At 37.5% G+C, this 24546-nt stretch overlaps 2 protein-coding genes across 4 annotated transcripts in view; one reads left to right on the top strand and one right to left on the bottom strand.

Moving 5' to 3' along the window:
• The window catches only part of ILDR1 (immunoglobulin like domain containing receptor 1), a 290612-nt gene that overhangs the window by 224969 nt on the left and 41097 nt on the right, over positions 1-24546 (top strand). The window lies entirely within an intron of this gene.
• Positions 1-24546, bottom strand: part of CD86 (CD86 molecule) — a 94690-nt gene that overhangs the window by 49194 nt on the left and 20950 nt on the right. Inside the window, exon 1 of one of the 2 annotated variants that reach the window (XM_015082292.3) lies at positions 18270-18419. The exons of the other annotated variant lie outside the window; for it this stretch is intronic. Coding sequence (XP_014937778.1) covers positions 18270-18283 — 14 coding nt within the window. The 5' untranslated portion in view covers positions 18284-18419. Of the gene's footprint in view, positions 1-18269; positions 18420-24546 lie in introns of those variants that run through there. 2 annotated transcript variants of the gene reach the window in all.

Genomic DNA, 24546 nt, shown 5'->3' with positions numbered 1-24546 from the left:
TTATTCACTTTCTCGTGATGCAAATTCACACCCATCATTCATGCATGTTAAGAAAGAGGGAACGTGTATTGTTTCTTAATTTATATTCGATCAACTTCTGAACACAGAAACTAGGACTCAGTGACACACTTTTGCCTAGATGTCCTCTAAGGAGAAGTCAGAAAGGCAAAGGACACTAACAGTTATTTACAAGATCCTACTTAAGATCCTTGTCTGCATTTTCTCTCAAAACCAAATGGTGGCTTAATAAAACATAACTAAACTTCAGCAACAAAATTTATGTGGGTTGAAAATTACATTTGCATGTTGTAAAAGGTAGGGTAAGGAAAAATTGTGAAAAGGCTAAGTATCAGGATGTGCACATTTTAGAAAAACAAGTAATGTTGTACCTGGGATGACTGTGGCATTTACATGATCTGTTACTTTAGCTGTATGGGCAAGTGAAGATTAAGAATGTGGCTCTGTGTAGCTCATGCTAAGGACAGCAACCCCAGCTAGTACGGAGCCAGCCATCCCAAACCCAGGGTCTGAGAGTGGTCAGTGGTCTGGTGGAGACATGGCAGAGTGGGGTGGAGGTGTGCTGTGGCACAGTCAGAATTGGGAGTTTCTGGGAAGTGTGATATCTACAGTGTGGTGAGTGGAGATACTTCATTGTTTGCCCCTGTGAAATAAGGCCCTGGGGGACACTGGGGGACAGGCCGTAAGGAGCAATGGGGAACTGGGGCCACAGATCAGGAAATAAGGCCAAGCCAGAGAAGGACTATAGCCTGGGGAACTGAGGAACTCACCATTTGCCCCCTTGGACACTAGAGATCAGGATTATAGCAGCAAGACCACATCTGGAGCCCCCCTCCCACCAGCTATGTGTACAGACACTTCATAAAAGGGACTGGGCAGAGCTTCAGGAGTGGTTCCAGGATGCCCATGGAAACTAGTAATACTATAGACTCTAGTGACACACAAAAGCACATATTTGTATTCTTTACCTTTGTTTCCACCCATCTTTGTATCTTAACATTATTTCCCACTTTCTAATAATACTTTAAAATCCACTGATGTAATTGCACCATTTGCAATTTCTACTTTTTAATTTGCCTTCATTCATTCAACAAATACTTATCCAGCCCTAACTAAGTATGGGACTTGGGCTGGTCCTGGGATACAAGGAAAAGCCGAGGGTCCCTGCTCTGCAAGAGCCTGAAGGTGAGTGCAGGAGACCTATACCAAACTGGTAATATCAAGGGGCCTGCCAACAAGTGATTTTCAACAAAAACAGCTTCAGTTACTAATGATTAAATAACATCTGAAGAGCATGTGGTAGATATTAACTAGGTTGTATAGGTCACAGTTAAGAAAAATTTCCCCAGGCCCTCTGACTCAGGAATAGACTTCTCTAAGAAATATTGGTTCTCCTTCGGTTCATATTTTAAATGGTCACTGTGTCTGCATGACTGTCAGTCACAGATGGTACAGCAGAGAACTCACTCTGAGAGAAGGGTAGATGAAAGTGATACTTAACTTTCATTAAGTTAAGTTATTAACTTAACTTAATAATTCTATATTCTAGCTATTTAGTAATGTTTACAATACAAGAATCTCAGGACTTAGAGAATCTCAGGACTTCTGAGAGTTTATACAAAAGATGGCCTGTTAGTTAACAAATAACAAAACCACGTAAAATCTTCCCAAGATGAATGAAATACATACAGCAGCAAGTTTAAAAATTGATGCTAATAAACTACCAACATCAGTGATGGCACTTTTCAGAATTCAACAAAGTAAATATATGATTCCAAACATATTATTTCGATCTTTAGTGTTACTTGGGAACATTAAACCCAAATTCACAAGATTGTGATCTCTGAATTTAAAGTGGCCCATTTGCTTAAAGATATGCCCTTACGCATTCTGAGAAACTGTCATCTCTTTCACAAAGCATCTGACATTTGCCATTTCCTTTAAACCTTAGTTAGAAGAAATAAAATGAGGTAATATTCTAAGTATAAAAGTTGCTTAAAGAGTAAAGTCCATATGCTTTTTCCTATTTGTGCGGAGGAGGGAATATAATACATAACAAAACTAACACATTTTAATAAATGGCAACATATTTCAATTTTACGGAAGCATAATCTGAGAAAGCACCTTTTTATGCAAAATATTTATATAAGAACATAAATAAAATGTGCTCTACAAAGTAAAATAAAATAGATTGGGGCATATAGAACACAGCCAATATGACTAAGCTTGTTAAACAAAAAACAAAAAACAAAAACCACTGGATTTTTTAAAGCTTCCATTTCACAATAGGGTCGAAGGAGGGGGCATTGCACACACAAAGGCTCACTTCCCTGTGGCATCTTTGTAACCAAAAGCAACGAACATAAGACTTCTGGGAACCCTTAAAATACGTATTTATCAACCTGGATTTGCAATTTTCAAGTTGGTGGTACAAAACCACCAGGTGTAATTTTGTAGCTCCCTTCACATGCCTTTATCTGGAAGATTCTAAAGGTCCACCACCACTTAGACATGTTGCCACTTACAAGAAATTTTCCATATCTATTCATCAGTGATGGACATTTGGGCTCTGTCCATAATTTGGCTATTGTTAATAGCACTGCTCTAAACATTGGGGTACATATGCTCCTATGAATCAGCACTCCTAAATCCTTTGGATGAATTCCTACTAGTGCTATTGCTGGGTCATAGGGTAATTCTATTTTTAATTTTTTGAGGAAACTCCACACTGTTATCCAGAGTGGCTGCACCAGTTTGCATTCCCACCAACAGTGCAAGAAGGTTCCTGTTTTCCACATCCTCGCCAGTATCTGTTGTTGCGTGAGTTGTTAATTTTAGCCACTCTGACTGGTGTGAGGTGGTATCTCAATGGTTTTGATTTGTATTTCCCTGATGATGAGCGATATTGAGCATCTTTTCATGTGTCTGTTGGCCATCTGGATGTCTGCTTTGGAAAAGTGTCTATTCATGTCTTCTGCCCTTTTCTTCACTGGATTATTTGTTTTTGATACAATGGAATACTACTTGGCAATGAGAAAGAATGAAATTTGCCATTTGCAACAACGTGGATGGAACTGGAGGGTATTATGCTAAATGAAATAAGTCAGGCAGAGAAAGATAGAGGTCATATGTTTTCACTCATATGTAGAGTTTGAGAATCTTAACAGAACATCAGGGGGGAAGGGAAGGGGAAAAATAGTTTCAAACAGAGAGGGAGGCAAACCATAAGGGACTCTTAAATGCAGAGAACAAACTGAGGGTTGATGGGGGTGGGCAGGGGAGAGAGGACAATGGGTGATGGGCATTGAGGAGGGCACTTGTTGGGATGAGCACTGGGTGTTGTATGTAAGTGATGAATTATGGGAATCTACTCCTGAAGCCAAGAGCACGCTGTATACACTGTATGTTAGCTAACTTAACAATAAATTATATTTAAAAAATAAATAAATAAAAAGTAAAAATTAAATAAAAAGTAAACATACCATTTGGCAAATGACATTAAACCTTTTACTAATAAATTCAGATTCCTTTGATATTTCTTGAATAATTCTAAATACTGAAGATAAATACTAAGTGCTAATTAATTTCTAAATCTATAAAATAAACTAGCACCCTGCATTTTAAGAACAACAACAACAAAATTTCCAGTAAAATAAGATGCCGCTCCTCCTACTCTTCCGCCATGTGAGTAAAGGATGGTCTCTTTTGAAAAGTGCCTTAAATAGCTTTCCTCAAATCTGGTTTAATATCAGAAATGATGTCAAATAAGCCTTGTACTTGTTGGCTACGGTTTTAATGTGAGGAGTTGGAATTCTTAAGAAGGACAGCATTTGAGGGGCTCCTGGGTGGCGCAGTCGGTTAAGCGTCCGACTTCAGCCAGGTCACGATCTCGCGGTCCGTGAGTTCGAGCCCTGCGTCAGGCTCTGGGCTGATGGCTTGGAGCCTGGAGCCTGTTTCCGATTCTGTGTCTCCCTCTCTCTCTGCCCCTCCCCCGTTCATGCTCTGTCTCTCTCTGTCCAAAAATAAATAAAAAACGTTGAAAAAAAAATTAAAAAAAAAAAAAAGGACAGGATTTGTAAACCAATTTGATCTTTGTCATTCAAGGATTGGAGACAAAATATTGTATTTGTCATCATACTTGAGTTGCGTTTTCACTATGCATGGCCTATTTGCATACAAACAAAAGAGATTATTTTTAAAAGAGGTTTTCTGTGTTTTTGTTTTGGTCCTTTGGTAAGTAAGGGACCAAGCCATTTTCATACCATGGACTTCACACATTATGTTTATGTCATCCTTCACTTCCTCTTCCTTACCACCCACTTCCATTTCATTGGTGGCCAGTTTTGGGGTCTCTGTCACCTCCTGTCCAGACTACTGCAACAATCTCCTGGCTGGATCCCTTACACTATCCTTTACCCTATCATTATTTTTCACCAAAAGCATTCTGACTATGAAACTTCCTCGCTTTGAAGACTTGCTCCCTTTTCCTCATGGACTAGTGGTCATACTTCTTAGCAAGACACACAAAGGCCTTCACAGCATGAACCCAACTTTTCTCTTCTGCTTCTATCAGTCAACCCACATAACTTACCTTCTAGTCACACCAGAACTGTTCACTGACCCTTGACCCTCCTAGACCTTTCAGGACTTTTTGCCGTCTTTGTCTTTGCACAAGCTATTCCTTCTGCCTGGAATGCCTTTCCTGCCTTTTCTGTATGCAGAACTCCATCCACTGTTCCTTTGAGATCCAGGTCACTCTGTACTTCACAGCTGGAACCTTCCCTGCCATCCTTCCCTCCTTTTCCACTATATCTACATCTTTCTCGCTCCCAAATCACATCATTTATTCTTTCATTATAACTGTTTCCTCCTTGTGTTAAAATTTCCCTGCTTATATAGATGTCCTATCCTGACTTCCACAAGAGCAGGGAACATGTTTAGTTCCCTTTGCATTCCAGATACTTAGTGCAGTAACAGGTCCAACAAACATCATTAAAGTTAATATCTGTTAACTGATGACTTATAAGCTAGGTATTCTGCCAGGTACTTTAAGTGTATTGCTTCATTTAATCTCCACAATAAATGTAGGAATTTTACAGATGAGGAAACTGAGTTTCAAAGAAGTTAGGCCACTTGCCTAGGGACACACAGCTGGTGACCTCAAGTTTTAGCAGGATATAGAATTGAATCTGTTTCAATTTCTAGCTGATTTTGCTATATGACTATCATTAGAATGTCAGATAGATGTCAGCGTACTTTTTTGGTGTGGTTTGGCTCTTTTTAAGTCTCTCCACTCTACCTTTTACTAATTATGCAACCTTGAGTAAATTACTAAACCTCTCCAAACCTCAATTTCCTCATTTTTTTTTCAGTGGGGGAAAATAATACCTAATTTACATGGTCATTATAAAGATTCAGGGACTACACCTATGTGAGGTTCCTAGCCCCATCCCTGCTCATCACAGCAATCACTTCTTCCTTCCTGCTGTCAGCCATGCACTTCATATTCCTCCATTCACTCACTTAATCCTTACTCTCTGAAAATTGGAAACTATGAAACCTTCTAACAGATGAATAAACAGGCTTAGAGAAATAAGTAACCTGCCCCAAATTCGTTTAATCCAAGTAAATGTTTTTCCTAAAGTCCCCCAGAACTGAATGGGATCCTTAGATCGATACCTAAGTGTGTGTAAAGGGATCACTCTGCCTGTATGTGTGAAAACACAACTAGAGACATTAAAGAAACTGAGTTTGGGTTTGCTTTCCCTTTTTTTTTTTAACTTTTTTTTTCCTGGTGACCATGAACACTTAACAAGTCAGAGAATCCTCTTGAAAATTGAATCTTGGGTGAGCCACCGCATAGGCGTATTAACTTTTATACTCCCTGCTGTCTCAATTCTCCATGTTCCTCAAATTCCCACCTTTTTCACTGAGCCTTCAATCAAGTTCCCCCTTCTCTACCAATCTACTTCCTTCTAACCTGCAAGCAAAGATCTTGGGACCACTTTCCAGCCCAGTCAGAAGGGAAGATGTAAATGGATTCTGCCTTAAAATTTGGTGCCCTGGGGGAAGTATCTTGCTGGGTCTATATTTTCAAACATCCCTAGCTTTTGTAACTCCCAGCTCTCACTTGCCTTCATTCCATTTGGTTATTCCTTCCCACCTGTTGATGCCTCACTATCTACGCCAAGGCTTTTAGACTCAAGTGCCTACATGGTCCTGGCAGTTAATGTAAATAAATGAGCAAAGTAGGCCATGTAGGAAAAGGAGAGCTTTTACCCCCCTTAGAAGTTGAGCAGCCTCTTCCAGATTCACCTGTTGTTACCATATGGGAATGAGGGCCCATTGTTACTGGTTATTCTGATTTCCCAGAGGAGGTGGGAATCCAAATTTATGTGAATTCTCCAGATTTTTAAAGTACTGGCAACTAGTTATAGTTAATTTTTTTTAATTTTTAAAAATTACTATCTATATGCTATTTTTGGTCTACCAATCTTTAGTTTTCAATCTCTGTCCCAGACCACTTGCTCCCTAGTTCTTACCTTTATTACTTGGCTGCCAGAGCTTGTTTTGGGCCCTGATACAACACAGCTCTCTCCAAGCACAAATATTTCTACCCACAAATCTGTCTTGGTCTGCCATAATATATGCTCCCATAATGCTGTTCAGAGCTTTGGTCTAGAATTAGATTGGTGGCTGGACTCCTGGCTCTGTCTCAGCTATGCGACCTGGACAAGTTATTTAACACCTCTAAGATTTAGTTTTCAGTTGTGGAAAATAGGGGATAATAATAGTACCTACCTCCAGGAATTGTAAGGATTAAGTGAAATAATATATGATAGAATGTGCCATAATGCCTGCCATGTGATAAGAAATGCTAGCTATAATGTAACCTTCTCCCTTCATAGCTGCTAAATAGGATCTCTATGTGATTCATCTTCATTTTCTCAACATTAAATAAAACTTTACTGAATGAGTTAATAAACAAATTTTCTCAGCCCCCTCTTTTCTAGCCCTGATTCACTATAGCCTGGAATTTAATATATTCTTAAACCTTTCTATCCATAGTGTTCTCACACTCCTCTGAACCTCTGTTGCACTAGAGAACAGAGGTCAAAATTGGAGGCCTGAGCCAAGCAAGCCCCTCCAGACATTGAGGCATTACATAAAAATCAGGAGATATCACATATAAGTCTACCTCCCTAACTTCTCTCCAAAAAATGAGATTAGGTTGTACTGGACCACATTCCAGCACACAAGACAACAGAGTGGGGACCAGCAGCATTGCTCAAGATGGGGCTCATCTGTGGGGCACCTGGGTGGCTTAGTCGGTTAAGTGTCAGACTTCAGTTCAGGTCATGATCTCATGGTTTGGGAGTTCGAGCCCTGCATTGGGCTCTGTGCTGACAGCTCAGAGCCTGGAGCCTGCTTCGGATTCTGTGTCTCTGTCTCTCTCTGCCCCACCTCTCTCTCTTTCTCTCTCAAAAATAAACATTAAAAATTTTTAAAACAAACAAACAAACAAACAAACAAAAAGATGGGGTTCATCTGCTGTGTAACGAAGCTTCCACCATTCAGGCATCATGAGGGTATAATAAACTATATGCCTGCATCACATTCTATTATCTGAGGATCTCTGTAGGCATTCTGTGTTTACTCTTCCCAACTCAGAGACTGTACCTCACTACTAGGTTGCTTTTTATCTTGATTTTATCCTGCTTAGCAGAGCAATATAAATTCACTGAAGATTTAGCAATTTCAAAGAAAAAAAACCCTATTCCTATGATCCTGTCAATCTAGAGGTAACCACTATGACTGTTTTGACATACTTGCTATGTTGTTTCCATGCATTATTTTCTTTATAATTCCATAGCCTTATGTTTTCTCTGTCATTAAAAAGTCATCAACACACACACACACACACACACACACACACACACGTTATCAACAACTTCATCTTTAATTTACTTAACCATTCACCTACTATGAAAAATTCAGGTTGATTCTTATTTTTCATTATATTAAATAATGCAATAATAAACATTTGTGTGCACAAATCTTTTTCATGTCTCATACTATTTATCTATATCCTTAAAAGTGAAATTATTGCAGAAGAGGAATAAGCATTTTCACAATAAGCAAAAGTGGTAGTTTATATATCTTCTAGAATTAGAAGTGCAAATTTGAATATGTTACCCATGATGACTAATAGGCAAACAAGTCTTTATAAATTAAGAGCAGACATTACCAAATGTACCATATTGGAAATCCAGAAGGCTAAAAAGGGGGCTTCATAGCTTCATGAAGGTACATATAATTACCAATTATAGGACAGGACTTTATTTTAATGTTTTTGGCATCCTATCTTACATACAATATATTTTAAGTGGCTTTGTTGTTTGGCTTTCACCTTATTCACTTGCATTGAGCCTGCCCTTCTCGTATCTATAATTAGAGGTTTACTATAGTGACTTCTGGGTTTTAGGTAAGAATCCACTTGCTATGGGGCGCCTGGGTGGCTCAGAGTTAAGCGTCCAACTTCTTGGTTTCAGCCCAGGTCATGATCTCACAGTTTGTGAGTTTGAGCCCCATGTCAGGCTCTGTGCTGGCAGTGAGGAGCCTGCTTGGAATTCTCTCTCTCTTAAAATAAATGAACAAACTTAAAAAAAAAAACCCATTTGCTAGAACTAAATAAGAAAAGGCAGAGCTAAAGAAATTGAAGACAATTTAAAATATAGAAAATAATAGATTTTAAAGAAAAAATATGAAGACTAAAACATATTATTTCCATGAGACTTCATATCCACTATAAATTCCTATAAGTCTCATGGCATTAAAAAGCACTCATAACTACATTTTTTAGATGAGGGCACTGAAGTTCAGACAAGTAGATAGCTTCCCCAAGGTGACATGGCTGGTAAACAGAAAACTACTTATTAACTACTTATTATTTGACACCAGCCAGACTGACTCCAAACTCTGGCACTTATTCAAGACATACTGCCTACAGACAAATAGAAAACAAATTGGAACCTCACACACTTCACTGCTATTTTTAAAAAATCGTCATATTTGATATATTTACCACTAAACTGAGCTCCTTGAGAAATCATGTCACTCATTTTGGCAATTTCTAACATGTAGCCCAGAGCCTGGAAACAAAGGTGCTGAATGAACTGAGAAATTACTAAGAACATAGAGAAATAAGCAGTTGGCTAGAATGGGTGTGTTTAAGCATTCTTAAGCTTTTTACAGTTGGAAAATTGCTTTCCAGAAAGGTTATAGCCATTCATAATCCTCCAATCAATACCATATGAACGTACTGTTCTTCTTGTATACTCATTAGCATTATTATCCCCACTCCAACAAAACATAAATTGTTAATTTGGTTAATAAAAATACCTCATTGGTGTTTGAATTAGTATTTGTTTAATATTCAGTGAAGATTAACATTTTGGGTTTTTTCCCATTACTTTTTAAAATTAAGTTTTTGATTTTAATTCCAGTATTGTTAATGTACAGTGTTACGTTAGTTTCACGTATACAATACAATGTATACAATTCAACAATTCTATACATTACTCAGTGCTCATTGTGCTAAGTGTACTCTTAATCCCCTTCACCTATTTCATCCATCCCCCCATCCACCTCCCCTCTGATAACCTGTAGTTAAAAATCTGTTTCTTAGTTTCTCTCTTTTTTTCCCTTGCTCAGTTGTTTTGTTTCTTAAATTCTGCATTGTGAGTGAAATCATATGGTATTTATCTTTATCTGAATTATTTCACTTAGCATTATATTCACTTCTTCCATCCATGTTGCAAATGGCAAGATTTAATTCTTTTTCATGGCTGAATAATATTCCACTGAATACGTATATACCACACCTTCTTTATCTGTTCATCTACCAATGGACATCTGGACTGCTTCCATAATTTGGCTTTAACTATAAATAATGCTGCAATAAACACAGAGGCACATGTATTCCTTTGAATTAGTGTTTTTGTGTTTTGGGCATAAATACCCAGTACTGCAATTAGTAAATCATAGGGTATTTCTATTTTTAACTTTGTGAGGAACCTCTTTGGTTTTTGATTGTAGCCATTCTGACAGGTGTGAGGTGATATCTCATTGTAGTTTTGATGTGCATTTTTCCCTGATGATGAGTGATGTTGAACATCTTTTCATGTGTCTGTTGGCCATTTGCATGTCTTTGGAGAAATGTCTGTTCATGTCCTCTGCTCATTTTTTAACTGGATTATTTGTTTTGGGGGTAATGAGTTGTATCTTTACTTTTTAAATGTTTTATTTTGAAATAATTTAAGATTCAAAGGAAGTTGGTAAAACTGTAAAGGAGGTCTTGTGTGACTTTCACCCACTTTCCCTCAGTGGTAACATCTTTTACAGCTGCAGTATAACAGTTAAAACTAGGAAATTGAGATTGGTATAACCCATAGAGCTTATTTATATTTCACCAGTTTTATGTTTTATGTGCATGTGTATAGTTCTATGCAACTTTATCATGTGTATAAATTTATGTAAAAACTGTCACTCTAGTGTAATAAGGAAATATTCCATTACCGCAAGGCTCCCTTGTACTATCCCTTTATGGAGGCATACCTCCTCCTTTCTCCACCACTCATAACCATGGCAACCATCAATCTGCTTTCTTGTCTTTATGATTTTATTATTTCAAGAATGACATATAAATGGAATCATATGGTATGTAACATTTTGAGATTGGAATTTTCACATAGCATAAGTCTCTGGACTTGGCTATGGATTTATCCAAGCCAAGGATAACTCTGGATTTATCCAAGTTTGTGTGGGTATCAATAGTTCTTCCCTTTTATTGCTGAGTAGTATTCCATAGTATATATGTACCATAGTTTGTTTAACCATTCACTCAGTGAAGGATATCTTCCCCTGTTTTGACTACTAGGAATAAATCTGGTATGAATATTCATGTATTGGTTTTGCGTGAACATAGTTTTTTCATTTCTCTGGGATAAATGCCCAAGAATGCAACTTCTGAGTCATATAGCAAGTGTATGTTTAGTTTCTCAAGAAACTGTCAAACTGTTTTCCAGAGTGGCTGCACCATTTTACAATCCCAACAGCAAAATATAGGTGATCCAGTTTCTCTGCATCCTGCCAGCGTGATGTTACCATTATTATTATTTTTTAAAGCTATTCTGATAGGTGTGTAGTGATATCTCATCTCACTGTGGGCTTGATTTTCATTCTTATCATGGCTAATGATGTTGAACATCTTTTGATGTGCCTGTCATCTGTGTATCCTCTTTGAGAAAATGTCTTTTTATATCTTTTTCCCATTTTCTAATTGGATTGTTTGTTTACTGTTTAATCTGGTAAATGAAGATATCTCATTGGAGCTTGAATTGGCATTTCTTTAATATGTAGTGAAATGAACAATTTTTGTCATTTACATTTATTTTAAAAAATTGCTTAATTTTTAACTGCATTGGATTGCTTTTGTCATTTTATAATTGTTGGTTTCTCTTCCTAATTACACTGTAAAGATTACATGTTGGCTATTTTTTTCTGTATTCTACACAGTTCCTGAAGACAACCAGTTTCTTGATGAAGATTTATTGTTTAGTTGGTTGAAAATAGTCATAAAGATGAAGGTGATGATCTAGGTTTATCTTATGGGTAGTTACTTTCTCAGGTTTTACCCCATGGTTAGTTTCTGGCTGGTATTGACTAATTGGTTTACTTAACTAACTATTCATTCTTTTTTATTTTTATTAGATCTTTCAGTATAGCCAAATTGGATTAATTTGATCCCCTAAAATACAGAACTGTGACTTTTGAGTTGTTTGGCTGATAGTATCTCTGAGACTACAGAAAGCAAATTTTAGAACTCATTTTGACTTCAGAGCTTTCTCTTTTTTTTAAATCTTTTTTAAAAGTTTATTTATTTATTTTGAGAGAGAGATAAAGAGAGAGATTGAGTGCACATGCAGGAGGGGCAGAGAGACAGAGAGAATCCCCAGCAGGTTCCACACTGTCTGTACATGTGTAGAGCCTGATGCAGAGCTCGAATCCACAAACCTGAGCTAAAATCAAAAGTTGGTCGCTTAACCAACTGAGCCACTCAGGCATCCCATTGGCTTCAGAGCTTTCTAAGAAGATGCTTTAATACTTCTTCATTCCAATTCTACTATATTTTTCTGCTTAAATTATAAGCGATCCCCCAAATTCCACATCATCAGATTCACCACAAGTCTTCATCTCTGAGAAGTTTCAAAAAACAACTTTCTTATGGCTTTACAAAACAGAATAGAATCTGTGTTAGTACTAAAAATCTACCTTGTGGGGCACCTGGGTGGCTCAGTCAGTTAAGCCTCTGACTTCAGCTCAGGTCACGATCTTGTGGTTCGTGAGTTCGAGCCCCATGTCGGGTTCTGTGCTGGTGGCTCAGAGCCTGGGGCCTGCTTTGGATTCTCTCTCTCTCTCTCTCTCTCTCTCTCTCTCTCTCTTTCTCTCTGCCTCTCCCCTGCTCGTGCTCTATCTCTGTCTCTCAGAAAAATAAATAAACATTAAAAAAATAAATAAAAATCTGATTTGCCAAAATGTTAGCTACAAAAATCCTTTTCTTCCTGAAATCCTTCCCAAAGCAGTTTGGGTGGAAAAGGAATACCTGTATCTGCTTTTCTCTCCTCTGTTTAGCTATTAGAGTAGAGGAAGGAAAACTCCAGGTCTGGCTGTCTGGACTCTAGGTTGTTTCCATGTGGCTGTTATGGACAGCAGAGGTGAGTTTTGATCCAGAGAGGAGGTCCCTTTTCATTGCCAGACATTTTGCAGGAGTGGTCCCTGTTCTGTCTCTGTATTCTCGGCTCTCTACAATTTACTCCCTCTACTCAACTAGGAGATCTCTGCAAAGGTCACCAAGGGCCTCTGGACGGACATTTTCAGTCATTCTCCTACTTCACCTTTCTGCAGAATTTGACACTATGACTACCCTCTGCATTGTGAAATATTTTCCTTCTCTTAGCTCAGGTGACCAATCCTTTTTCCTCCCTCCCTCCCCCATTCGCTTATGCCCAGTTTCTTTCTCTGGCTGTGTGCACTCTTCTCACCAAGGTATTATGCACACTCACCAAGTGTATTAGTTTGTTAGAGATAGTAACAAAGTACCACAAATTGTGGCTTAAACAATAGAGGTTTATTGTCTCACGGTTCTGGAAGCCAGAAGTCTTAAATGAAGGTGTCAGCAGCATTGCTTCTTTCTGAAGGCTGTGACAGACAGGTCTGCTCCAGGTGTCTCTCCTTGGCTTATAAATTGCCTTCTTCTCCATGTCTTTTCACATTGTCTTCTCTTTATGCACATTTCTCTAAATTTTCTCTTCTTTATCAGCACACCAATCATCTTGGATTAGGGTCCACCCTAATGACTTCATTTTAACTTGATTATCATCGTGAAGACCCTCTCTCCAAATACGGTCACATTCTGAGCTACTGGGGTTAAGACTTCAACATATTAATTTTGAGGGGACACAATTCAGCCCTTAGACTCACTTTTTCTGTTGTATCTCATGTGTTCAACGTAGAAGTTTGGTAAATATGCTTTGTCTTTCCCTAGGCATGTTCTGTTGTTTAATCTATCTCCTCCCTTGGTTTCTAGGACATCACTTTTCTCCTGCTTTAATTCAATCTCTCTAGTCCCTCCTTGGTGTGTCTATTTTGGACTCTTCATCTTCATCTCCCTCCCTAAATGTCATGGTTTTCCAGGTTCTATCCCTGGCTTTTTCTCACTCCATCATCCTCTCTCCCTAGAGATCTTACCCACAATGAGAATTGCAGCTATGTTGAATCTATTCCAAGCCCATACCTCCTTGTTGAGCTTTGTACCTGTATATTCACTTGTCTACTTACTCATCACCATCCACCTACTCCATAGGATCTCAAATTCAGCATGCTCAAAAACGAACTCACCTTTAGTCCTCTCCCTTCCCCAGCTCAAACCCAATCCACTTCCTATATGCCCCATTTTATGAAAGATGCCACTGCATACTTAGATCTCTCCTTCCAAGCTCCACATCGTTCAGAAACCAAATCCTGTCAATTCTTGTGCTTAAACATCTTCTAAAAGCATCCGCTCCTCTCTGATCCTGCCATAACTGTACTGGTTTCATGTCCTCAACACCTCTCCTTGGATTATTCCAATAGTTTCCTAAATAATCTCCTTGTTAGCCCAGATCAGTTCTGCACTCTGCTGACAGAGGTATTTCTTTAAAGCAGATATTATCATATCTTTTGTTTATTAATTTTCAAACTTAGGCTGTAACTTTAGGATAATCACAGCTGGATGCCTGGCCCCTCCTAGTTTCCACCTCTTCCTTTATTATTACTCTCTGTCCAGTATCTCCTCACAGCTATATTTGCAGTCCCTCCCCACCCCACACAGCCCATATGTCTATTTAATCACCCACACCTTGGGTCTTTAAACCATGTTGAGCCCCCATGAAGCCCACAGCTGGTGGTCTATAAAAGCCTCAGCATGGGGCGCCTGGGTGGCGCAGTCGGTTAAGCGTCCGACTTCAGCCAGGTCACGATCTCGCGGTCCGTGAGTTCGAGCCCCGCGTCGGGCTCTGGGCTGATGGCTCAGAGCCTGGAGCCTGTTTCCGATTCTGTGTCTCCCTCTCTCTCTGCCCCTCCCCCGTTCATGCTCTGTCTCGCTCTGTCCCAAAAATAAATAAAAAACGTTGAAAAAAAAATTAAAAAAAAAAAAAAAAGCCTCAGCAGATCTCTGAGCCATCTCTTCCCTTCTGCCCTATCTCTGCTCCTGGCTGCTCCCTGCATCCAAATTGACTCTCTGCTTTCTTAGCTTCACCCTCCTTTTCCAGCATTTGGCTTCCCATTGTAATTAGAGTCACTCCCTAGAGTGGCTGGCTTTGCCCTGGGGCTCTGTCTTTTTCGTGTCAGCTTCACTGGGAGCCCAGCTTGGGGTTGTCTTAACAGGCTCAGAGGGTACAACACACTTCTATTGGAAAAAACCTTCCTGAATTTTAGTCCTAGCATTGTCATCAAATAATTGTGTAACCTTGGACAAATCATTTCCCCTCTATTTGTTAATACTAACAGTAATAGTAATAACAACTAATAATAATAACTAATAATTAATACTAACAGTAATAATAATAACAACTAATAATAATTACTGAGTACTTATCAGAGCAAGATTCTAAGCATTTACATGGGTTATCTCTCACAACCATCTTATGACATATCACAATTATCTCTATTGTACAGATAAACTAAGGATGACAATTTTTAGGCAATTTGTCCAAGGTCACATAGCTAGGAAGAAGGAGAAGCTAGGATTCAAGCCCCAACACTCTGGTTCCAAAACATGGCCACTTAACCACTGCTCTGTTCTTCCTCCCAATATGTAGCTCACTCAAGAGCCATCCCATCACATCTGTAAAATGACACGAGCACTCTGGTCTTTCCGCACAGAACTTCTATGAAAACCGGCTTATTAGGATCTAGTGAGTATATTTTAAACATTAAAAAAAAAATTTTTTTTAATGTTCATTTATTTTTGAGAGAGAGACAGAGCATGAGTTGGGGGGGGGGGGGGGATAGAGAGGAAGGAGACACAGAATCTGAAGCAGGCTCCAGGCTCTGAGCTGTCAGCACTGAGCCTGATGCGGGGCTCGAACCCACAAACTGTGAGATCATGACGTGAACTGAAGTCGGACACTCAACCGACTGAGCCACCCAGATGCCCCATTAGTGAGTATATTCTGAAGAGTCAAGAGAGAAAAAGTTAGACACAAAGGGCCAAAGCCTAAAAATAGAATTCCACAAATTATGAGTGATCTCATAGTACTAGACAGCTGTCGGGTTTTCTGAGAGAAGCCAAGTATTGATTTATTTTTTTAATAATCTAGTTTTATTTTTCTGCCTACAGATATGATCCAAGTTCAAAAGCACAAAGTAGAAAATAAAAATCATCTGTATTTCTGATTAACATTGTTTGTATAAAGGTATCATGTATAAAAGTCATAGCACTGTACATTCTGCTTTTTTCTTTAGCAAAACACATTAAAAATTGTTCTACAATAGAATTTTTAATGATTTCGTAGTATTTCATTATGGATGTTCCATAATTAACCAATTACCTATTTTAAGACATTGAAGTTGTTTCTAAGGTTTTCACTATTAGACACAATGACAAGAAAAATGTTCATGTCACTAAAACTTTACAAACATATGATTATGTCTTTACAATAAATTTCTTTAAAAATTTTTTTAATTAATAAACATTTTTAAGTTTATTCATTTTTGAGAGTGAGAGAGACGGAGTGTAAGCAGGGGAGGGGCAGAGAGAGAGGGAGACAGAATCCAAAACAGGTTCCAGGATCTGAGCTGTCAGAACAGAGCCCGACACAGGGCTCAAGCTCACAAAATGTGAGATCATGACCTGAGCTGAAGCTGAATGCTTAACTGACTGAGTCACCCAGGTGCCCCTACAAAAAATTTCTAAAAATTGAATATCTTGGTTAAAGGGCATATAAATTTTAAGGGTTTGATTTGTATCACCAAATTTTTGTCCAGAAAGATTATATTAGGTAATAAGAGCATAAATGTTCCTCTCTTCTTAGAAACATGTAGGCTTATTGTATGAATGGTAGTTACTTCGTAAAAAGAAATCTGCCATTTAGGGGTGCCTGGGTGGCTCAGTCAGTTAAATGTCTTACTCTTGATTTCGGCACACGTCATGATCTCGCGGTTTTTGGGATCGAGCCCTGTGTTGGACTTCGGGCTGACAGCATGGAGCCTGCTTGGGATTCTCTCTTTCCCTGCCTTTCTGTACCTCCCTCCACTTGTGCTCTCAAAATAAATAAACTAAAAAAAAGAGAAATCTGCCATTTTGATAAATAAAAATGATATTTTGTGGTTTTAATTTGCATTTCTTTTATTTCTGAGGCGATTAAACATTATTTATTGGTCATTTATATTTAAAAATTTTGTTTATTATCAATTTTCAGGCACTGTGAAACAGAGAATCTTAACAATATAGACAGTGGCCTGTGGTTCTATAGATGTCTGCAGGCAGCATTAGCATAATTAAACAGTATCACCTCTAGTTCCACAAAAATTATAAATTCTAAATTTTTTCATACACGTGTAATATTTCAAAATTCTACAGCAAGGAAGCAAGACTCTTTACTTAGAAATTAAATTCTAATCTTCTGAAATCAGCAAAGCTGTTTCCCTAACCAGTAAGCACTGTGTAGATGAGGGTTACTTAGATTTTCAAAGAACAATAACAAATGATGACTGATTCCAGCTGCCACCAACAAAGAGGAGGGTGTATGTGACTGCTTCCAGTAAGTCACTGCCATGGGGGCGTGCCACACATGAAGAAACCTTGTGGTACAGAGCAAAGCAGCAAGAAAGATTTTAGTTCTATTCCTTATGAGCAGTGTGACCTTAACAAGTTATTTAGGCTCTTCAAGCCACAGTTATCTCATCTATAAAACAGATATTATCTGTCCACGAGTCACTGTGAAGATTAAAATGCGTGAAATAACATGAATAAAGCACACAATACATCATGTATGTTCAATACCAGAGAGCTAATTGAATTACTACTCTCCCTCTTTCTACTACCTCACTCTGTTCAGAATCTTTCATGGCCTATTTGTGACTGACTCATTTTCTGGGTTCTGCATTTTCTTCTTACACCTCTTCTTCCTCTTACTTTTCCTTACAAAGGAAAATTTACTCTCTAGTCTATGGTACTACTTATGCAGACATTTAAATTTTTTCTGATTCTTAAAACCAACAACTGCAACATTGAAATATTCAAAAAACAAATTTATAAAATTAAAGTTAATCACTTGAAAAAAAAACAACAACCAGTAAACTTTTTGGCACCTTAAATCATTTTTACCTTTGAGTGGCAGTCAAATGTCCTTGCTAGAAATTTCTTTAAAAGATCCCCTGCCTTGGAGCTATAAGATCAACCTAAGGGGATGCTCTCAGAAGGCGAGAATGGCTTTGGGACTTTATCCAATTTTTCACAACATAGATCATTCATTATCCCAAGCATTCATGCTTTTGGCTTGTGCATAATTATGCCCTTAATACATATGAGCATTCTTGAGCAGGAAGGACAGAAAACAGAGAATGAGCACCATCCTCAACCTCAGCCTGCTACTGAGGTTACATAATCCTTAATTGCCTTTCAAAGAATAATAAGAATGATCACTCACCACCCGAGATCCATCTTGACTGTCTGCTATTGTGCTAATGTCTGGGAATGACTCTTGTCTGTAGAGTCTGCGTTACAGTGGAAGGAGGAGCAATCTCTTCTACCCCTGTGAAAAGCCTTCTTCCTCAATGACTGTATATCCTGTAACTTTCTTTAATAAAGGCCGTTCCTCTTTTTTCTACAGATTTTGCCAACACTTGTGGAAGAAACTTAACTCTTTCCTTGCATTTGAATTCACTGACCTAGATCTAAACATGTTTTTAAAAATAATTCAGTAGCTTGAGTTCCAGACATAACATTAAGATGAGGCTGACTAAAACTCCCCCTCTTGAAATTCCCTCAAAAAATCTAGAAAATAAAATAATTAAAAAGAAAAAAATCTGTATATATAAATAGAATAAAAAGTATTTTAAAGTTTCATTAAGATGAGAAAAAGTATGATTTATTATGGATTTGGATTTGGAGTCAGTAACCTCCTCCTACTGATTTCTATCACAGAGACAACAGAGGATTTCACTGAACTTTGGGGGCAAGGGAAAGTCCTCCTGTGAGAGCTGCATAATCAAGGAGGACAAACAAAAACTACAGATTTTATTATTTCATTCTTACTGTAGCCAAAGATTAAATTGGTCAAAGAGAAGGTTCCTGAAATAGAGGCCTGAAAAAAAAGCAGCATCCTAAAATTAAGAGATGTACTTGAGAGAAAAACATAAAATTCATTAAGTAGAAACTATTTTCAGAAGAAATGAAATTTCCATACATGAACTGAAAAGGACACTATTAAGGAACTCAAAGGATTCAAATTGTCCAAAAAAAAAAAAAAAGTAAGAAAGTGGATATTCCTACAGATAAATAATTGTAAGCATTTTTAATTATAAAGACATTGAAAGCTAAAAGCAAAATGAAAAAGTAGGATGGCTACAGAGAAAAATAAACCAGTTTGACCTCTTATTAAACCCTACATGTCAAAAAAACACAGCATAATATCTAGAGAGTTTTGAGGTAGCATTCTCTACCTAGAGAAGATGACAATTAAGTAGGAAGGTCAATAGAAATATATTACCAGACAGAACAATAACAACAAAAATGCCACTACAAAGATAAACTTCCTAAATAAATTACCTAGAGTGTTCCAGAATAGTAAAAAAAAATGAATTAAAGTTGAAAACATAAAGATGGAGAAGTTATTGTCTCATTGTCTGGCTCCAAAAAGGGGAAAAAGAGAAAAATGGAGTGGCAGGAAGGGCACAAGGAAAGCAAGAGCTAAGGTGGAAATTTATAGATGTAAACACTTACTTTAAGAATTAAGAAAGATCTCAAAAAACAAAGAAACAAAAAGAAAGATCTCAAACCAACAACTTAACTTTACAACTTAAGGAACTAGAAAAAGAAGAACACACTAAACCCAAAGATAGCAGAAGGAAGGAAATTATAAAAATTAGAGCAGATAAATGAAATAGAGAATAGAAAAACAAGAGCGAAAATCAATGAACCCCAAAGTTGGCTCTTCGAAAAAATCAAAACCTTTAGCTGCCAGATGGACGAGGAAAATAAGAGAGAAGACTCAAATTAGTAAAATCAGAAGTGACCAATGGATCAAAGAAGAAATCAAGTTTCCCTTTTGATTTCCTTCTAAAAGAATCTTGAGGCAGACAAACATGAAGACAGAAATTACCAAAACTTATGGGATGTAGTCAAGGACTTCTAAGAGGGAAGTTCATACAAATAAATGCCTACATTGAGAAAAAAAAGTAAAATCTCAAATAAACAATCTAACTTTGCATGACAAGGACCTAGAAAAAGAACAAACTAAGCCAAAAGTTAAAAGAAGGAAGGAAATAACAAAGATTAAAGCATAAATAAATGAAATGGAGACCAGAAAGACAATTAAAAAGATAATCAAAACTAACAGTTGGTTTCAAAAAGATAAACAAAATTGACAAACCTTTAACTAGATTAAGACCAACAGAGAGAACACTCAAATCAATAACATTATAAATGAAAGAGGAGACATTACAACTGATACCACAGAAGTACAAAAGATAGTAAAATAATACAATGAACAATTATATGCCAATAAGACAGGCACATGAAAAGGAGCTCAACATCACTAATCATCACTGCTTTAAAGGCCATATCTCAGAGGTTAGAGTGGAAGAGAGCCAAAGCATAAGAGACTCTTAAAAACTGAGAACAAACTGAGGGTTGATGGGGGTGGGAGGGAGGGGAGGGTGGGTGATGGGTATTGAGAAGGGCACCTTTTGGGATGAGCACTGGGTGTTGTATGGAAACCAATTTGACAACAAACTTCATATATTGGAAAAAAATAAAATAAAATACTTCCTAAAAGAATAAAAATAAAAATAAAAATAAAGGCCGTATCTCCAAATACAGTCATATTCTGAGGTACTTGGGGTGAGGGCTTCAACATATAAATTTTGGAGGGACACAATTCAGCCTATACCAAAATCAAATTTCTGGAAACCAAAATCACAATGAGATACCACCTTACACCTGTTCCAACGGCTAAAATAAAAAGACAAGAAATAGTAAGTGTTGGTGAGGACACGGAGAAAAAGGAATCATTGTGGCACCGTTGGTGGGAAGGTAAATTGGTAGAGCCACTGTGGAAAACAGTATAGAGACTTCTCATGAAATTAAAAATAGAAATACTATATAATCCATTAATTCCACTACTGGGTATTTATATAAAGAAAAGGAAAATATTGATTTGAAAAGATATATGCATCCCTGTGTTTATTGCAGTATTATTTATTATAGCCAAGATATGGAACCAACACAAGTGTCCATCCATAGATGAATGGATAAAGAAGATACTGTATACACACACAATAGAATATTACTCAGCCATAAAAAGGATGAGATCTTCCCATCTGCGACAACATGAATGGACCTAGAGGATATTTTGCTAAGTGAAATAAGTCAGACAGAGAAAGATAAATACCATATTATTTCACTTATATGTGGAACCTAAAAAACAAAACAAATGAATAAATAAACAAAAAGCAGAAAGCTTACCCATAAACACAGAGAACAAACTGATGGTTGCCAGAGGGAAGGGTAGTGGAGGGCTGGGAAAAATGGCTGGAAGAAAGTGGGAGATACAGGCTTCCAGTTATGTAATGAATAAGTCACAGGAATAAAAATCACAGCATAAGAATATAGTCAATAGATATTGTAATAATAATATGTAAGGACAGATGGTAGCTATACTTCTGGTGAGCATGGCATAATATATAGGCTAGTTAAATCACTATGTTGTACATAGTTGAAACTAATGTAACATTATATATCAAATATACTTCAATTAAAATGAATAGATAGAATTGGCAAAAAAAATTATACACCAACAAACTGGGTAACTTAGAAGAAATTGATACAATTCTGGAAACATATAACCTACCAAGGTTGAATCAGGAAGAATAGAAAATCTGAACAGACCAATAATGATTAAGAATATTGAAGCAGTAATCAAAAACTGCATCCAAAAAATGCCCAGGACCTGATGGCTTCACAGGTGAGTTCTACCAAACACTTAAAGAGGAATAATGCCAATCCTCCTCAATCTCTTCCAAAAAATTGGAGAGGAGGGAACAATTCCAAAGTCATTTTACAAGGCCCCCTTTACTCTCATTATAAAGCCAGATAAGGGCACTGTCATAAAAAAAAATAACATGCTGATACTCCCGATGAATATAGATGCAAAAATTCTTAGTAAAATACTAGCAAAGTGACTTCAGCAGCACATTAAAAAGATCATACACCACGATCAGTGGGTTTTGAAGATGACTCATCACAGCAAATCAATAAACATGATATACTGCATTAACAGAATGAAGGGTAAATATCACATAATCTTGATTTCAAAAAAGAAAACTCTTGACAAATTGGTATAGAAGAAATGTGCCTCAACATAATATCGGTCCATAGCTAATGTTATGCTCAACAACACAAAGATGGAAGCTTTTTCTCTAAGATCAGGAATAGATAAAGATGCCTATTCTCACTGAAATCCTAAAATTTTTATGGAACCACAAACACTCTGAATAGCCAATCTTGAGAAAGAAAAACAAAAATGGAAACATCACACTTCCTAATTTCAAACTATATTACAGTTTTTCTTTCAGCACTTTAAATATGTCACTCCACTGTCTTCTTACTGGCATTGTTTCTGGGACAAAAAGTCCATGTAATTGTTATCCTTTTTCTCCTGGAGGTAATTTTATTTCTCTTCTGTGTATTTTCTTCTTTAAAAAAGTTTTTTAAATTTGAGAGAGAGTGAGCACAAGCTGGGGAGGGGCAGAGAGAAAGGGAGAGAGAGAATCAGAAGCAGGCTCCATGCCCTGTCAGTGTAGAGCCTGATGTGAGGCTCTATCTCATGAACCATGAGAGCATGACCTGAGTTGAAAATCAAAGAGTCTGCCAGAGCTCCTGGGTGGCTCAGTCGGTTGAGCGTCTGACTCTGGCTCAGGTTATGATATCATGGTTTATGGGTTTGAGCCCCATGTCGGGCTCTGTGCTGACAGCTCAGAGCCTGGATCCTGTTTCAGGTTCTGTGTCTCCCTTTCTCTCTGTCCCTCCCCCACTCTCACGTTGTCTCACTCTCTCTCTCAAAAATAAATAAATGTAAAAAAAAAATGTAAGAGTCTGCACTCAACCAACTGAGCCACTCAGGCGTCCCTCCTCTGTGTACTTTTTCTTTGGTTTTAGTTTCCAGAAGTTTGATTTTGATATAGACTGAGTTGTGTCCCTCCAAAATTCATACACTGAAGTCATAATCCCAAGTACATCAGAATGTGACTGTATTTGGAGATATGGCCTTTAACGCAATGATGAAGTTAAAATGAGGCTGATATGGTGACCCCTAATCCAATCTGATTGGTGTCTTTATAAGAAGAGAAAGTTTGGACACAAAAAAAAGACATCATGGATGACATCCATGGACAGATATAAATACAGCAAACAGGTGGCCATGTTAAAGCCAAGAGGAGATGCCTCCGAAGAAACCAACACTGCCAGCACCTTGATCTTGAACAGGCAGCATTCATAACTGTGAGAAATAAATTTTTTATTTAAGCCACCCAGTCTATAATATTTTGTTATGGTAGCCCTAGGAAACTAATACAAATATGATATGCTTAGGAGTGGAGTTTATTTTGTTTGGTTTTGGTTTTGGTATTTATCCTTCATGGTGTTTCTAAGCTTCTCAGATTTGTGGTTTGAGGTATGGCACTAATTTTAGGAAATTCTTGGCCATTATTTTTTTGAATATTTCTTCTATCTTGTATTCTTTTTCTCTGTCCCTTCTGAGATTCCAGTTACATGTATATTATAGCATTTGATATTTTCCTTCAGCTCTTGGTTGCTCTGTTCTGTTTATTTTCCCCCATTTTAGTTTTTTTCCTCGTTTGTCAGTTTACATAATTTTTATTGACCTATTTTCAAGTTCCATGTTTTTTTCTTTTGCTGTGTCAGGTCTACTGATGGGCCTGTTTAAGGCATTTTTCATCTCTTTACTACATTTTTTAATTTCTTGCATTTCTATTTGATTCTTTTGTTTATAGTTTATATTTCTCTGCTGAAATTATCTTTCTGATCCTGTATATTATCTTCCTTGTCAATTAGACCCTTTAACATATTAATTTTAATTTTTCAAATTCCCTGTAAGATAGTTCCAACATGGGTCATATTTGTGCCTGGTTCTGTTCTGATGATTGTTTTGTCTCTTCAGATTTTGATTTTTCTTGTCATTTTGTATTCCTCTGCTATAGATTGAATTGTATCTTCTCACAAATTCACATGCTGAGGCTCTAACCCCCCAATGTGATGGTACTTGGAGATGAGGCCTTTGACATGCATTTGGGTTTAAATGAGGTCATGAGGGTGGAGATTTCATGAGGATTAATGCTCATATAAGATGAGACACCAGGAAGTTTGCTCTCCTGTCTCCACCATATAAGCACACAGTGAAAAGGCAGTCATCTGAAAGCCAGAAAGAATTCTCACCAGAAACCAGCCAGGCTGGCACCCTGATCTTGGACTTCTCAGCCTCCAGAACTGTAAGGAAATAAATTTCTGCTGTTTATACCTCCAAGTCCATGGTATTTTGTTATGACAGCCTGAGCAGACTGACAGCCTCATGATTTTTGGTTCAAAGTAAGATGTGTTCTACAAGATAATAGACACTGAGTATACATCTTTCATGCTTAGAGATAAGCATGCTTTTCCTTTTGCTAGGCACTTAGTGACATGAGGAC

Source organism: Acinonyx jubatus, chromosome C2, assembly GCF_027475565.1.
Source record: "Acinonyx jubatus isolate Ajub_Pintada_27869175 chromosome C2, VMU_Ajub_asm_v1.0, whole genome shotgun sequence".
NCBI lineage: Eukaryota > Metazoa > Chordata > Mammalia > Carnivora > Felidae > Acinonyx > Acinonyx jubatus.
The sequence above is the reverse complement of the archived record's forward strand: the minus strand, read 5'-3'. Positions and strand labels throughout refer to the sequence as shown.